General features: G+C 45.9%; 1 protein-coding gene across 3 annotated transcripts in view; it reads left to right on the top strand.

Annotated features, from left to right (window-relative positions):
* LOC128691868 (glucose dehydrogenase [FAD, quinone]) overlaps positions 1–15,560 on the top strand; it is a 55,125-nt gene that overhangs the window by 27,522 nt on the left and 12,043 nt on the right. For all 3 annotated transcript variants that reach the window (XM_070100875.1, XM_070100874.1, XM_070100877.1), the window contains 5 exons: positions 1,800–2,008; positions 9,333–9,519; positions 12,628–12,759; positions 12,894–13,015; positions 15,372–15,425. In XM_070100875.1, coding sequence (XP_069956976.1) covers positions 1,800–2,008; positions 9,333–9,519; positions 12,628–12,759; positions 12,894–13,015; positions 15,372–15,425 — 704 coding nt within the window. The remainder of the gene's footprint in view (positions 1–1,799; positions 2,009–9,332; positions 9,520–12,627; positions 12,760–12,893; positions 13,016–15,371; positions 15,426–15,560) is intronic.

Raw genomic sequence — 15,560 nt, 5'->3', positions numbered from 1 at the left:
TTAGTTTGTTATGCACCCCATACCCATGGAGTGGGCAGCAGTTAAAAGATTATATTGGCACAGAATGGGTTCAGAAACTGCACCTCAACATTACAGACACATAATGGCTCCAGGGACTGTACCTCAACATTACAGAGGTACATAATGGCTCCAGGGACTGCACCTCAACATTACAGAGGTACATAATGGATCCAGGGACTGTACCACAACATTACAGAGGTACATAATGGCTCCAGGGACTGTACCACAACATTACAGAGGTACATAATGGCTCCAGGGACTGTTAGCTGAACAAGTTACAATAATAATAAACTGTTTACATGTTTATATCTGGTTACACTCATACTAAATTATTTATGCAAACACGAATAGCCACACAAAAAAATATTAGTTTAGCTCACATGTGATTTTGAATTATAATCGTTTATATTTTAGCAAGATATGGTCGAATTTAACCAAACTTGAAGTGGTTTGAGTTACTAGACGAGTAACTGTCGTTAGCAACTTAAATATCTTATTTTGTGAATTAAATCAGCAATTTGAGTTGATGCTAAGCATGGGACTGACAGCCTCCTTTCTCTTGACACTACCCTGCCCTTGAAATATCACTGACTTCCTGTTAGACCAGTAACCTTTTAGCTACCGGAGATGCCATCCACCTGCTTAGGTTCGTCAAGTGTTTCCTGACGTGGGTCTTGTATGATCCACAGCTGGAGCTTTTGGTCATCTGACCGAGGCCTTCCACTGGCTTACCAGTCCACCCCCTTAAAAATGAATGTTATAATTATAACAGTTTACTCCATCTACGTGCTTGTGTTATGAATTATTCAGTATTTTGGTCTTTGCAGTTTGATTTGCAAGCTTATATCAAGATTGACTTCAGCTAGAGTATTTTATCACCTTACCCAGGATATTATGATCATGGGGGAGCGCTAAACCCGCAGGATTATACAGCCCATGTGTGGGGGGATGGAAGGTGTTCAGGGAACCGGAGCACAGATCCAATTTCATGAATCAAGAGCCCCTCAGCAACGTCAAGGAACCTCCCATTGAAGGATTACCCAGGGTAAATCTCAACAGTCGAACACCCAGATAATTTACCTCTGGGTGAAAATGGGCAGCTGATATACCTATGCTAGGCTTTCAACGAGCTATCATCACCCACAGCGATCGGAGGCCTTTAGTTGTACCTGAAGAAAACCCAGAGTTATGCAAAGCTTTTCTGTATAAGCAGTGCCAAAGAATATACGTACTCCTAATTGTTATACCCACAACCATGATATTTTTCAAGTGGAGGGGTAAGCCAGTGGAAGGCCTCGGCCAAATGATCAAAAGCTTCAGTGGCCCGTCGTTATATAACTAAAACTCGCGTCAGGAAGCAATTGTCCTGTTTCCTGACGAATCTAACCTAACCTATCCTCTAACCTAACCTAACGTACCTAATGTAACCTAACCTATCCTGTCCTAATCTAACCTAACGCACCTAATGTAACCTAACCTATCCTGTCCTAATCTAACCTTACGTACCTAATGTAACCTAACCTATCCTGTCCTAATCTAACCTAACGTACCTAATGTAACCTAACCTATCCTGTCCTAATCTAACCTAACGTACCTAATGTAACCTAACCTATCCTGTCCTAATCTAACCTTACGTACCTAATGTAACCTAACCTATCCTGTCCTAATCTAACCTAACGTACCTAATGTAACCTAACCTATCCTGTCCTAACCTAACCTAACCTAATCCAGCTTGGCCTAAGCTAAACTAAGCTAACATTATGTTACACTTGACACAGTGGGTGGAGGCACAGCAGGTTGTATACTAGCAGCCAGACTATCAGAGGTACCTGAGTGGAGGGTGCTGCTACTTGAGGCAGGAGGACCTCCACCCCTGGAGTCCAACGTTCCAGCCTTCCTGCCCATCTCTTACATTCCTGGCTACACCGAGGACTGGGGCTACTCCACCGTCCCTCAGAAATATTCCTCCCAGAACTTTGCCAATCACGTAAGTGACAAATGCATCATTGATTAGGTACTTTAAGGACTCCAATGCTAAAAGTAACTCTGGAGGGGGAGGGACGATTATCCTAGATAATTTACATATGTTATTATGTATGATAATTGTGATTATGTGTACCTGATGTATAAAGCTTGAGATAATAGATACCAAAAAATAATTAACCTTTTTATTTTTTACTTCTGGAGCCCGGCCATGGGCCAGGCTCGTCTGGTGCTAACATGACCAACCAGTCTGTTGCTGCTGGTGGCCAACTGACCCACATATCCAAATTTTACTTATTACAATATGCTCCACTCCAAAGCAATGCCAAACCGCATCCAGCAGTAACAGCCTGGTTGATCAGACCCTGAGGCCTGGTCTCAGACCTGACGTAAATTTATAATTGACTTGTAAATCCAGTATTTAAATGGAGTTAGCATGACTACAGTGGTTGGGTTATTAATTGACTTGTAAATCCAGTATTTAAATGGAGTTAGCATGACTACAGTGGTTGGGTTATTAATTTTTAATTATGTTTTTAGAGATATTGATGTGAGTGGTCATAGGAGAGGTTATTTTCAGGTTATAATGTGACTGATGCTTCAAACTTCAGGCACTGTTCCAATTATTCTTGCTAAATTATTGTAGAATGTAAGATTTTTAAATATATATTAAGATTTTTGGGTGGAGGACACGTATACCTGGTCAGTATGACCTGAGTAGCAACTATATTTCCTAGGTGATATACATCACTTGTATTGACAGCAGCAATAATATCCTGACGTATTGTAGTGACAGCAATGAAATCCTGACGTATTGTAGTGACAGCAATGAAATCCTGACGTATTGTAGTGACAGCAATGAAATCCTGACGTATTGTAGTGACAGCAATGAAATCCTGACGTATTGTAGTGACAGCAATAAAATCCTGACGTCTTGTATTGTAGTGACAGCAATAAAATCCTGACGTCTTGTATTGTAGTGACAGCAATAAAATCCTGACGTCTTGTATTGTAGTGACAGCAATAAAATCCTGACGTCTTGTATTGTAGTGACAGCAATAAAATCTTGACGTATTGTAGTGACAGCAATAAAATCCTGACGTCTTGTATTGTAGTGACAGCAATAAAATCCTGACGTCTTGTATTGTAGTGACAGCAATAAAATCTTGACGTATTGTAGTGACAGCAATAAAATCCTGACGTATTGTAGTGACAGCAATAAAATCCTGACGTCTTGTATTATAGTGACAGTTCCTGAACCCGTATTCCCTGGAACGCAGGCGGGAGAGATACATGATTATATACACCTGGAAAATCCTAGAGGGACTAGTACCGAACTTGCACACGAAAATCACTCACTACGAAAGCAAAAGACTTGGCAGACGATGCACCATCCCCCCAATGAAAAGCAGGGGTGTCACTAGCACGTTAAGAGACCATACAATAAGTGTCAGGGGCTCGAGACTGTTCAACTGCCTCCCAGCACACATAAGGGGGATTACCAACAGACCCCTGGCAGTCTTCAAGCTGGCACTGGACAAGCACCTAAAGTCGGTTCCTGATCAGCCGGGCTGTGGCTCGTACGTTGGTTTGCGTGCAGCCAGCAGCAACAGCCTGGTTGATCAGGCCCTGATCCACCATGAGGCCTGGTCACAGACTGGGCCGCGGGGGCGTTGACCCCCGGAACTCTCTCCAGGTAAACTCCAAGTGACAGCAATAAAATCCTGACGTATTGTAGTGACAGCAATAATATCCTGACGTCTTGTAGTGACAGCAGTAAAATCCTGACGTATTGTAGTGATAATAAATTCCTGACGTCTTGTATTGTAGTGACAGCAGTAAAATCATGACGTATTGTAGTGACAGCAATGAAATCCTGACGTATTGTAGTGACAGCAATAAAATCCTGACGTATTGTAGTGACAGCAATGAAATCCTGACGTATTGTAGTGACAGCAATAATATCCTGACGTATTGTAGTGACAGCAGTAAAATCCTGACGTATTGTAGTGACAGCAATAAAATCCTGACGTATTGTAGTGACAGCAATAAAATCATGACGTATTGTAGTGACAGCAATGAAATCCTGACGTATTGTAGTGACAGCAATAAAATCCTGACGTATTGTAGTGACAGCAATAAAATCCTGACGTATTGTAGTGACAGCAATAATATCCTGACGTCTTGTAGTGACAGCAGTAAAATCCTGACGTATTGTAGTGATAATAAATTCCTGACGTCTTGTATTGTAGTGACAGCAGTAAAATCATGACGTATTGTAGTGACAGCAATGAAATCCTGACGTATTGTAGTGACAGCAATAAAATCCTGACGTATTGTAGTGACAGCAATAATATCCTGACGTCTTGTATTGTAGTGACAGCAGTAAAATCCTGACGTATTGTAGTGATAATAAATTCCTGACGTCTTGTATTGTAGTGACAGCAGTAAAATCCTGACGTATTGTAGTGACAGCAATAAAATCCTGACGTCTTGTATTGTAGTGACAGCAATAATATCCTGAGGTATTGTATTATAGTAACAATAAAATCCTGACATCTGGCACTAAAATTGGGCTAATATATATGTGAGTAACCTCGAGTATAAACTTTCCCCTGACTTGATGACACCACAAATTTATTCTCAGAATTCCCACAGTCATGGAGTACACAGTTGCTCATTACCTATGTAAACTTCCATGACACACACAAATATGTCAGTGTACAAATTCAAAAAAATGTTTATCATATACGTGGTTGCTCATAATCTGTTATAAGTTAGGCTGTTAATGATGGGGAGAGGAAGAAATGGGGAGGGGACCAGGAGGCTGCATAATGGCCCCATTTGTTGTGTAGTTTATTTGCACTTGCTTGCCTGGTCAGCCAGTGGTTGCTACTGGTGGTCCTGGACCAGGGTTGTCTGGTACTAGCCTGGTCAATCAGTTGTTGCTACTGGTGGTCCTGGACCAGGGTTGTCGGGTACTAGCCTGGTCAACCAGTTGTTGCTACTGGTGGTCCTGGACCAGGGTTGTCTGGTACTAGCCTGGTCAACCAGTTGTTGCTACTGGTGGTCCTTTACCAGGATTGTCTGGTACTAGCCTGGTCAACCAGTTGTTGCTGCTGGTGGTCCTGGACCAGGGTTGTCTGGTACTAGCCTGGTCAACCAGTTGTTGCTACTGGTGGTCCTTTACCAGGATTGTCTGGTACTAGCCTGGTCAACCAGTTGTTGCTACTGGTGGTCCTGGACCAGGGTTGTCGGGTACTAGCCTGGTCAACCAGTTGTTACTACTGGTGGTCCTGGACCAGGGTTGTCTGGTACTAGCCTGGTCAACCAGTTGTTGCTACTGGTGGTCCTGGACCAGGGTTGTCTGGTACTAGCCTGGTTAACCAGTTGTTGCTACTGGTGGTCCTGGACCAGGGTTGTCTGGTACTAGCCTGGTCAACCAGTTGTTGCTACTGGTGGTCCTTTACCAGGATTGTCTGGTACTAGCCTGGTCAACCAGTTGTTGCTACTGGTGGTCCTGGACCAGGATTGTCTGGTACTAGCCTGGTCAACCAGTTGTTGCTACTGATGGTCCTGGACCAGGATTGTCTGGTACTAGCCTGGTCAACTAGTTGTTGCTACTGGTGGTCCTGGACCAGGATTGTCTGGTGCTATCCTGGTCAACCATTGGTTGCTACTGGTGGTCCTGGACCAGGATTGTCTGGTACTAGCCTGGTCAACCATTGGTTGCTACTGGTGGTCCTGGACCAGGGTTATCTGGTACTATCCTGGTCAACCATTGGTTGCTACTGGTGGTCCTGGACCAGGATTGTCTGGTGCTAGCCTGGTCAACCATTGGTTGCTACTGGTGGTCCTGGACCAGGATTGTTTGGTACTAGCCTGGTCAACCAGTTGTTGCTACTGGTGGTCCTGGACCAGGGTTGTCTGGTACTAGCCTGGTCAACCAGTTGTTGCTACTGGTCCTGGACCAGGCATGTCTGGTACTAGCCTGGTCAACCAGTTGTTGCTACTGGTGGTCCTGGACCAGGGTTGTTTGGTACTAAACTGGTCAACCAGTTGTTGCTACTGGTGGTCCTGGACCAGGGTTGTTTGGTACTAGCCTGGTCAACCAGTTGTTGCTACTGGTGGTCCTGGACCAGGGTTGTTTGGTACTAGCCTGGTCAACCAGTTGTTGCTACTGGTGGTCCTGGACCAGGGTTGTTTGGTACTAAACTGGTCAACCAGTTGTTGCTACTGGTGGTCCTGGACCAGGGTTGTCTGGTACTAGCCTGGTCAACCAGTTGTTTCTACTGGTGGTCCTGGACCAGGATTGTCTGGTACTATCCTGGTCAACCATTGGTTGCTACTGGTGGTCCTGGACCAGGATTCTGGTACTAGCCTGGTCAACCAGTTGTTGCTACTGGTGGTCCTGGACCAGGGTTGTCTGGTACTAGCCTGGTCAACCAGTTGTTGCTACTGGTGGTCCTGGACCAGGGTTGTCTGGTACTAGCCTGGTCAGCCAGTTGTTGCTACTGGTGGTCCTGGACCAGGGTTGTCTGGTACTAGCCTGGTCAGCCAGTTGTTGCTACTGGTGGTCCTGAACCAGGGTTGTCTGGTACTAGCCTGGTCAACCAGTTGTTGCTACTGGTGGTCCTGGACCAGGGTTGTCTGGTACTAGCCTGGTTAACCAGTTGTTGCTACTGGTGGTCCTGGACCAGGGTTGTCTGGTACTAGCCTGGTTAACCAGTTGTTGCTAGTGGTGGCCCTGGACCAGGGTTGTCTGGTACTAGCCTGGTCAACCATTGGTTGCTACTGGTGGTCCTGGACCAGGGTTGTCTGGTACTAGCCTGGTCAACCAGTTGTTGCTACTGGTGGTCCTGGACCAGGATTGTCTGGTACTAGCCTGGTCAACCAGTTGTTGCTACTGGTGGTCCTGGACCAGGATTGTCTGGTGCTATCCTGGTCAACCATTGGTTGCTACTGGTGGTCCTGGACCAGGATTGTCTGGTACTAGCCTGGTCAACCATTGGTTGCTACTGGTGGTCCTGGACCAGGGTTGTCTGGTACTAGCCTGGTCAACCAGTTGTTGCTACTGGTCCTGGACCAGGCATGTCTGGTACTAGCCTGGTCAACCAGTTGTTGCTACTGGTGGTCCTGGACCAGGGTTTGGTACTAGCCTGGTCAACCAGTTGTTGCTACTGGTGGTCCTGGACCAGGATTGTCTGGTACTAGCCTGGTCAACCAGTTGTTGCTACTGGTGGTCCTGGACCAGGATTGTCTGGTACTAGCCTGGTCAACCAGTGGTTGCTACTGGCGGTCCTGGACCAGGATTGTCTGGTACTAGCCTGGTCAACCAGTTGTTGCTACTGGTGGTCCTGGACCAGGGTTGTCTGGTACTAGCCTGGTCAACCAGTTGTTGCTACTGGTGGTCCTGGACCAGGGTTGTCTGGTACTAGCCTGGTCAACCAGTTGTTGCTACTGGTGGTCCTTTACCAGGATTGTCTGGTACTAGCCTGGTCAACCAGTTGTTGCTACTGGTGGTCCTGGACCAGGGTTGTCTGGTACTAGCCTGGTCAACCAGTTGTTGCTACTGGTGGTCCTTTACCAGGATTGTCTGGTACTAGCCTGGTCAACCAGTTGTTGCTACTGGTGATCCTGGACCAGGGTTGTCTGGTACTAGCCTGGTCAACCAGTTGTTGCTACTGGTGGTCCTTTACCAGGATTGTCTGGTACTAGCCTGGTCAACCAGTTGTTGCTACTGGTGGTCCTGGACCAGGGTTGTCTGGTACTAGCCTGGTCAACCAGTTGTTACTACTGGTGGTCCTTTACCAGGATTGTCTGGTACTAGCCTGGTCAACCAGTTGTTGCTACTGGTGGTCCTTTACCAGGATTGTCTGGTACTAGCCTGGTCAACCAGTTGTTGCTACTGGTGGTCCTGGACCAGGGTTGTCTGGTACTAGCCTGGTCAACCAGTTGTTGCTACTGGTGGTCCTTTACCAGGATTGTCTGGTACTAGCCTGGTCAACCAGTTGTTGCTACTGGTGGTCCTGGACCAGGGTTGTCTGGTACTAGCCTGGTCAACCAGTTGTTGCTACTGGTGGTCCTTTACGAGGATTGTCTGGTACTAGCCTGGTCAACCAGTTGTTGCTACTGGTGGTCCTGGACCAGGATTGTCTGGTGCTATCCTGGTCAACCATTGGTTGCTACTGGTGGTCCTGGACCAGGATTGTCTGGTACTAGCCTGGTCAACCATTGGTTGCTACTGGTGGTCCTGGACCAGGGTTGTCTGGTACTAGCCTGGTCAACCAGTTGCTGCTACTGGTCCTGGACCAGGCATGTCTGGTACTAGCCTGGTCAACCAGTTGTTGCTACTGGTGGTCCTGGATCAGGGTTGTTTGGTACTAGCCTGGTCAACCAGTTGTTGCTACTGGTCCTGGACCAGGCATGTCTGGTACTAGCCTGGTCAACCATTGGTTGCTACTGGTGGTCCTGGACCAGGGTTGTCTGGTACTAGCCTGGTCAACCAGTTGTTGCTACTGGTGGTCCTGGACCAGGGTTGTCTGGTACTAGCCTGGTCAACCATTGGTTGCTACTGGTGGTCCTGGACCAGGGTTGTTTGGTACTAATCTGGTCAACCAGTTGTTGCTACTGGTGGTCCTGGACCAGGATTGTCTGGTACTAGCCTGGTCAGCCATTGGTTGCTACTGGTGGTCCTGGACCAGGATTGTCTGGTACTAGCCTGGTGAACCATTGGTTGCTACTGGTGGTCCTGGACCAGGATTGTCTGGTACTAGCCTGGTCAACCATTGGTTGCTACTGGTGGTCCTGGACCAGGATTGTCTGGTACTAGCCTGGTCAACCATTGGTTGCTACTGGTGGTCCTGGACCAGGATTGTCTGGTACTAGCCTGGTCAACCATTGGTTGCTACTGGTGGTCCTGGACCAGGATTGTCTGGTACTAGCCTGGTCAACCAAGCTAGCAGCACCAGATGAATTGATATCTATCAAAGAGATGTATTGGTATATATATCATTGTATATATAAACTGAAAATTTGCTTAATTCCCTATTTTTAGATTGGAGTATTAATGATACGAATATACAAGGGAATTGCAACCTTAATGACCATAGTGCAGATGGTAATTTCCAAAATTATCTAGATAGCACTAAAGGGACTTGACAAGCTTGCACACACCAATGGAAATAAGTCAATTGCCCAATGGAAATAAGTGACTTTGACTTAATCTGGGTTTACCTAGGTTCTCTACACATATGCTGCTATGTATAATAATCAATATATTTGTGTATACCTGAATAAACCTACTTACTGTCATTATTACATAACAGGCAGCAAGGCAGCCCCAGGGTAGAGTGCTGGGTGGTGGTTCCACTGTCAATGGCATGATGTATGTCAGAGGTAACAGGAGGGATTTTGACCGGTGGGCAGCCTGGGGTAACCCAGGTTGGGACTACCTGAGTGTCCTTCCATATTTCATCAAAGCTGAGGACTACCGTGGGGAGGTCCAGCAAACTGGTGAGTGCCACTCAGTTGGATTATTTCTGACAAAGGACCCCAAACTTCAATATTTTTTATTATGCAAGCTATTGAGATTTCACTTAAATGCAGGTATTTACAGAATTATCTAGATCTTTATCTTTCATCTGATGTCAACTAGAACATTGTATATCTTCCCATTTTTGCAAACTAAGTTGAGTTTTGTGTGTCTTTTTTTGGGCTATCCAGGTTCTTTACAAATATGTTGCTATGTATGATAATCTAGTAACTATTTATGTAATACTGAATAAACTTACAAGGACACCAATGGAAATAAATAATTTTTTCTCAAAATAACCACAGGGAGAGTTGAATGTTACCTCTAGGCCTTTTATGTTGCAATCAAAACATGAGGAGCTTGCAGTGTTGCATAAATAGGAAGTTCGGGTATATTCGTTCATGGGAATGACTCTTGCTAGCACCTAAAGTTGGTACCTGACCAGCCGGGCTGTGGCTCGTACGTTGGTTTGCGTGCCGCCAGCAGTAACAGCCTGGTTGATCAGGCTCTGATCCACCAGGAGGCCTGGCCACAGACCGGGCCGCGGGGGCGTTGACCCCCGGAACTCTCTCCAGGTAACTCCAGGTTGCTAGAGCCATTCCCATGAATGAAATGCACTCGGCAGGAGGTGCAACATTGCCCCAGTAAAAAGCAAGGGTGCCACTAGCATGAGAGAGAAAACAATAAGTATCAGGGGCCCAAGACTGTTCAACTGCCTCCCAACATACATAAGGGGGATTACCAATAGTCCCCTGGCTGTCTTGAAGCAAGCACTGGACAGGCACCTAAAGTCAGTACCTGACCAGCCGGGCTGTGGTTCATGCATCAGGTTGTGTATGGCCAGCAGTAACAGCCTGGTTTATCAGACCCTGATCCACCATGAGACCTGATCATAGACCAGGCTGCAGGGGGCGTTGACCCCCGGAGCCCTCTCCACGTATCTGGGCTTCCTGCTCATTTATGCAACATGGGTTTAGAACAGGTCGCTCCTGTCTGTCTCAACTACTGGATCACTACGACAAGGTCCTAAATGCACTAGAAGACAAAAAGAATGCAGATGTAATATATACAGACTGCAAAAGCCTTCGACAAGTGTGACCATGGCGTAATAGCGCACAAAATGCGCGCTAAAGGAATAACAGGAAAAGTCGGTCGATGGATCTATAATTTCCTCACTAACAGAACACAGAGAGTAGTCGTCAACAGAGTAAAGTCCGAGGCAGCTACGGTGAAAAGCTCTGTTCCACAAGGCACAGTACTCGCTCCCATCTTGTTCCTCATCCTCATATCCGACATAGACAAGGATGTCAGCCACAGCACCGTGTCTTCCTTTGCAGACGACACCCGAATCTGCATGACAGTGTCTTCCATTGCAGACACTGCAAGGCTCCAGGCGGACATCAACCAAATCTTTCAGTGGGCTGCAGAAAACAATATGAAGTTCAACGATGAGAAATTTCAATTACTCAGATATGGTAAACATGAGGAAATTAAATCTTCATCAGAGTACAAAACAAATTCTGGCCACAAAATAGAGCGAAACACCAACGTCAAAGACCTGGGAGTGATTATGTCGGAGGATCTCACCTTCAAGGACCATAACATTGTATCAATCGCATCTGCTAGAAAAATGACAGGATGGATAATGAGAACCTTCAAAACTAGGGAGGCCAAGCCCATGATGACACTCTTCAGGTCACTTGTTCTATCTAGGCTGGAATATTGCTACACTCTAACAGCACCTTTCAAGGCAGGTGAAATTGCCGACCTAGAAAATGTACAGAGAACTTTCACGGCGCGCATAACGGAGATAAAACACCTCAATTACTGGGAGCGCTTGAGGTTTCTAAACCTGTATTCCCTGGAACGCAGGAGGGAGAGATACATGATTATATACACCTGGAAAATCCTAGAGGGACTAGTACCGAACTTGCACACGAAAATCACTCACCACGAAAGCAAAAGACTTGGCAGACGATGCACCATCCCCCCAATGAAAAGCAGGGGTGTCACTAGCACGTTAAGAGACCATACAATAAGTGTCAGGGGCCCGAGACTGTTCAACTGCCTCCCAGCACACATAAGGGGGATTACCAACAGACCCCTGGCAGTCTTCAAGCTGGCACTGGACAAGCACCTAAAGTCAGTTCCTGATCAGCCGGGCTGTGGCTCGTACGTTGGTTTGCGTGCAGCCAGCAGCAACAGCCTGGTTGATCAGGCGCTGATCCACCAGGAGGCCTGGTCACAGACCGGGCCGCGGGGGCGTTGACCCCCGAAACTCTCTCCAGGTAAACTCCAGGTAATTGCAAGCTCCTGATGTATTCATTGCAACATGAAAGGCCTGGAGTTATCATTCAACTCTCCCTGTGGTTACTTTGCATCTTTTTCTGTTTGCTTGTCTGCAATTTACTGTATTACTATGTATGATAAGTGTACTTAGGTGTACCTGTACCTAAATCGACTTGCTAATTAATTACCTGTTTATATCTACAGAGGATAGATATTAATTTTTAACTTTCATTCGATAACTTCCAAATCCAAATATATATTAATAACACAAACACTGGTCTCTGGCTGAAGGAGACTCGAACCTATGAACCTTGGAACAAGGTACGCAGTACCTTACCATTCTCACCACACTGGACCAATACCTTGGCGTCCAGCTTGCGCTAGACGTTTGATCTCATCATTGGCGTCCAGATGTTATTAGACTTGTGGGTTGCATTCTGGGGTGTGGTTCATATGTTGGTTTACGTGCGGCCAGAAGTAACAGCCTGATTGATCAGGTCCTGATCCCCCCACAAGGCCTAGTCATGGAATGGGCTGTGGGGGCATTGACCCCCAGAACACCCTCCAGGTATACCTGGAGAGAGTTCCGGGGGTCACCACCCCCACGGCCCGGTCTGTGACCAGGCCTCATGGTGGATCAGGGCCTGATCAACCAGGCTGTTACTGCTGGCCACTCTGTATACACCAGGTATACAGAGTTCGGTGCCATTAGTTATGCATACAGAAAACCCATAGTTATGCAGAGCATTGACTATAAAATATTTGTTCTTATTTAGTTATTAACACATCTCTTATGACAGAGGCCTTCCATGGGCGCAGTGGACCCATTGGTGTCACTCCAGGACCGATGACACCCCTCACACGAGCCTTCATACAGGGGGGCCAGGAGCTAGGCTATCCTGTCATTGATTACAACGGCCCAGAACAACTAGGTATGGATATGTATTTATTTTTTGGCACTCAGTTTGGCGAAGGAAAATTATTTTGTAACGAGTTTATTAATTTTACAGCAGTACAGTATTCCAGTTTTTCTTCACTACGTCTTACCACAAATTTTCCCTTCCAGGATTTTCCGTGACATATTTTTCAATTAAAGATGGGGTCAGATCTTCAACAGCCAGGGAATACTTAAAACCTGCGAACAAACGTCCCAATCTTCACATCCTGCACAGTGCTACTGTTCATAGGGTGAGTTTATATCCCAGTTGTAACCCTGCTGTTATAATTTCCAGGGTTCAATCCCCAGTATGGGTGGAAACATTAGGATGTGTTTCCTTAAGACACCTGCTGTCTATGTTCACTTAGCAGTAAGTAGGTACAGTGGACCCTCGCTTAACGATCACCTCCTAATGCGACCAATTATGTAAGTGCATTTGTACGTGTATGTTTGGGGGTCTGAAATGGACTAATCTACTTCACAATATTCCTTATGGGAACAAATTCGGTCAGTGCTGGCACCTGAACAGGCGATAAATGACATGCCCATGCACTCTGCCCCAGGGCCAGACTCATGGAACTCTGTGTTCATCAAGAACTGCAAGAAGCCCCTATCACGAGCCTTTTCCATCCTATGGAGAGGGAGCATGGACACGGGGGTCGTCCCTCAGTTACTAAAAACAACAGACATAGCCCCACTCCACAAAGGGGGCAGTAAAGCAACAGCAAAGAACTACAGACCAATAGCACTAACATCCCATATCATAAAAATCTTTGAAAGGGTCCTAAGAAGCAAGATCACCACCCATCTAGAAACCCATCAGTTACACAACCCAGGGCAACATGGGTTTAGAACAGGTCGCTCCTGTCTGTCTCAACTACTGGATCACTACGACAAGGTCCTAAATGCACTAGAAGACAAAAAGAATGCAGATGTAATATATACAGACTTTGCAAAAGCCTTCGACAAGTGTGACCATGGCGTAATAGCGCACAAAATGCGCGCTAAAGGAATAACAGGAAAAGTCGGTCGATGGATCTATAATTTCCTCACTAACAGAACACAGAGAGTAGTCGTCAACAGAGTAAAGTCCGAGGCAGCTACGGTGAAAAGCTCTGTCCCACAAGGCACAGTACTAGCTCCCATCTTGTTCCTCATCCTCATATCCGACATAGACAAGGATGTCAGCCACAGCACCGTGTCTTCCTTTGCAGATGACACCCGAATCTGCATGACAGTGTCTTCCATTGCAGACACTGAAAGGCTCCAGGCGGACATCAACCAAATCTTTCAGTGGGCTGCAGAAAACAATATGAAGTTCAACGATGAGAAATTTCAATTACTCAGATATGGTAAACATGAGGAAATTAAATCTTCATCAGAGTACAAAACAAATTCTGGCCACAAAATAGAGCGAAACACCAACGTCAAAGACCTAGGAGTGATTATGTCGGAGGATCTCACCTTCAAGGACCATAACATTGTATCAATCGCATCTGCTAGAAAAATGACAGGATGGATAATGAGAACCTTCAAAACTAGGGAGGCCAAGCCCATGATGACACTCTTCAGGTCACTTGTTCTATCTAGGCTGGAATATTGCTGCACTCTAACAGCACCTTTCAAGGCAGGTGAAATTGCCGACCTAGAAAATGTACAGAGAACTTTCACGGCGCGCATAACGGAGATAAAACACCTCAATTACTGGGAGCGCTTGAGGTTTCTAAACCTGTATTCCCTGGAACGCAGGAGGGAGAGATACATGATTATATACACCTGGAAAATCCTAGAGGGACTAGTACCAAACTTGCACACGAAAATCACTCACTACGAAAGCAAAAGACTTGGCAGACGATGCACCATCCCCCCAATGAAAAGCAGGGGTGTCACTAGCACGTTAAGAGACCATACAATAAGTGTCAGGGGCCCGAGACTGTTCAACTGCCTCCCAGCACACATAAGGGGGATTACCAACAGACCCCTGGCAGTCTTCAAGCTGGCACTGGACAAGCAACTAAAGTCAGTTCCTGATCAGCCGGGCTGTGGCTCGTACGTTGGTTTGCGTGCAGCCAGCAGCAACAGCCTGGTTGATCAGGCGCTGATCCACCAGGAGGCCTGGTCACAGACCGGGCCGCGGGGGCGTTGACCCCCGAAACTCTCTCCAGGTAAACTCCAGGTATCTATTGCATCTCATGCTTTATTGACTCTTAAGATCCTTTTTAGATATTACTTTATACTTTGCTACATTCTGCTTAAATGTTGACTTTGGAAAGACATTTTTGACAAATATTTCACCTGCTGATGCTGAGATTTGATCCTTGGAACCCAACTTCTCCTCAGAGAGTGTCTGGTGTCAGGGCGGGAATATTCGCAGTTTGAAGGGGCATCTGAACTGTAGTAGCGACATGCCTCTGGCAAGATAGTGATAGAGTGAATGATGGTGAAAGTGTTTCTTCTTTTTTGGGTTACCCTACTTTGGTGGGAGACGGCCAGTATTAAAAAAATTCACTTGCTTTCCATTGTTTTGTCTTATTTTCTTTTTTGTACACTATTTGAATCACACCCTTCAACATTCCCAATATTTATCAGAAAACTTGTTCTTTTCAGGTTATTTTCCGCGACAAAAGAGCTGTTGGCGTCAGATTTGAATACAATAAAAAAGTGAGTAAATCTTTCATATTTTTATTCTTCAGCATATTCTGTTTTTTTCTAAATATGTACTAAATACATGTACTGTATAGCAAAAATAGTCATACAATCTATCTTTAGCAGGTAATACAATAGTGTGGCACTCTG

Source organism: Cherax quadricarinatus, chromosome 75 (genome assembly GCF_038502225.1).
Source record: "Cherax quadricarinatus isolate ZL_2023a chromosome 75, ASM3850222v1, whole genome shotgun sequence".
Classification (NCBI taxonomy): Eukaryota; Metazoa; Arthropoda; class Malacostraca; order Decapoda; family Parastacidae; genus Cherax; species Cherax quadricarinatus.
Note: the sequence above shows the minus strand (reverse complement) of the source record. Positions and strands in the feature narration are given on the sequence as shown.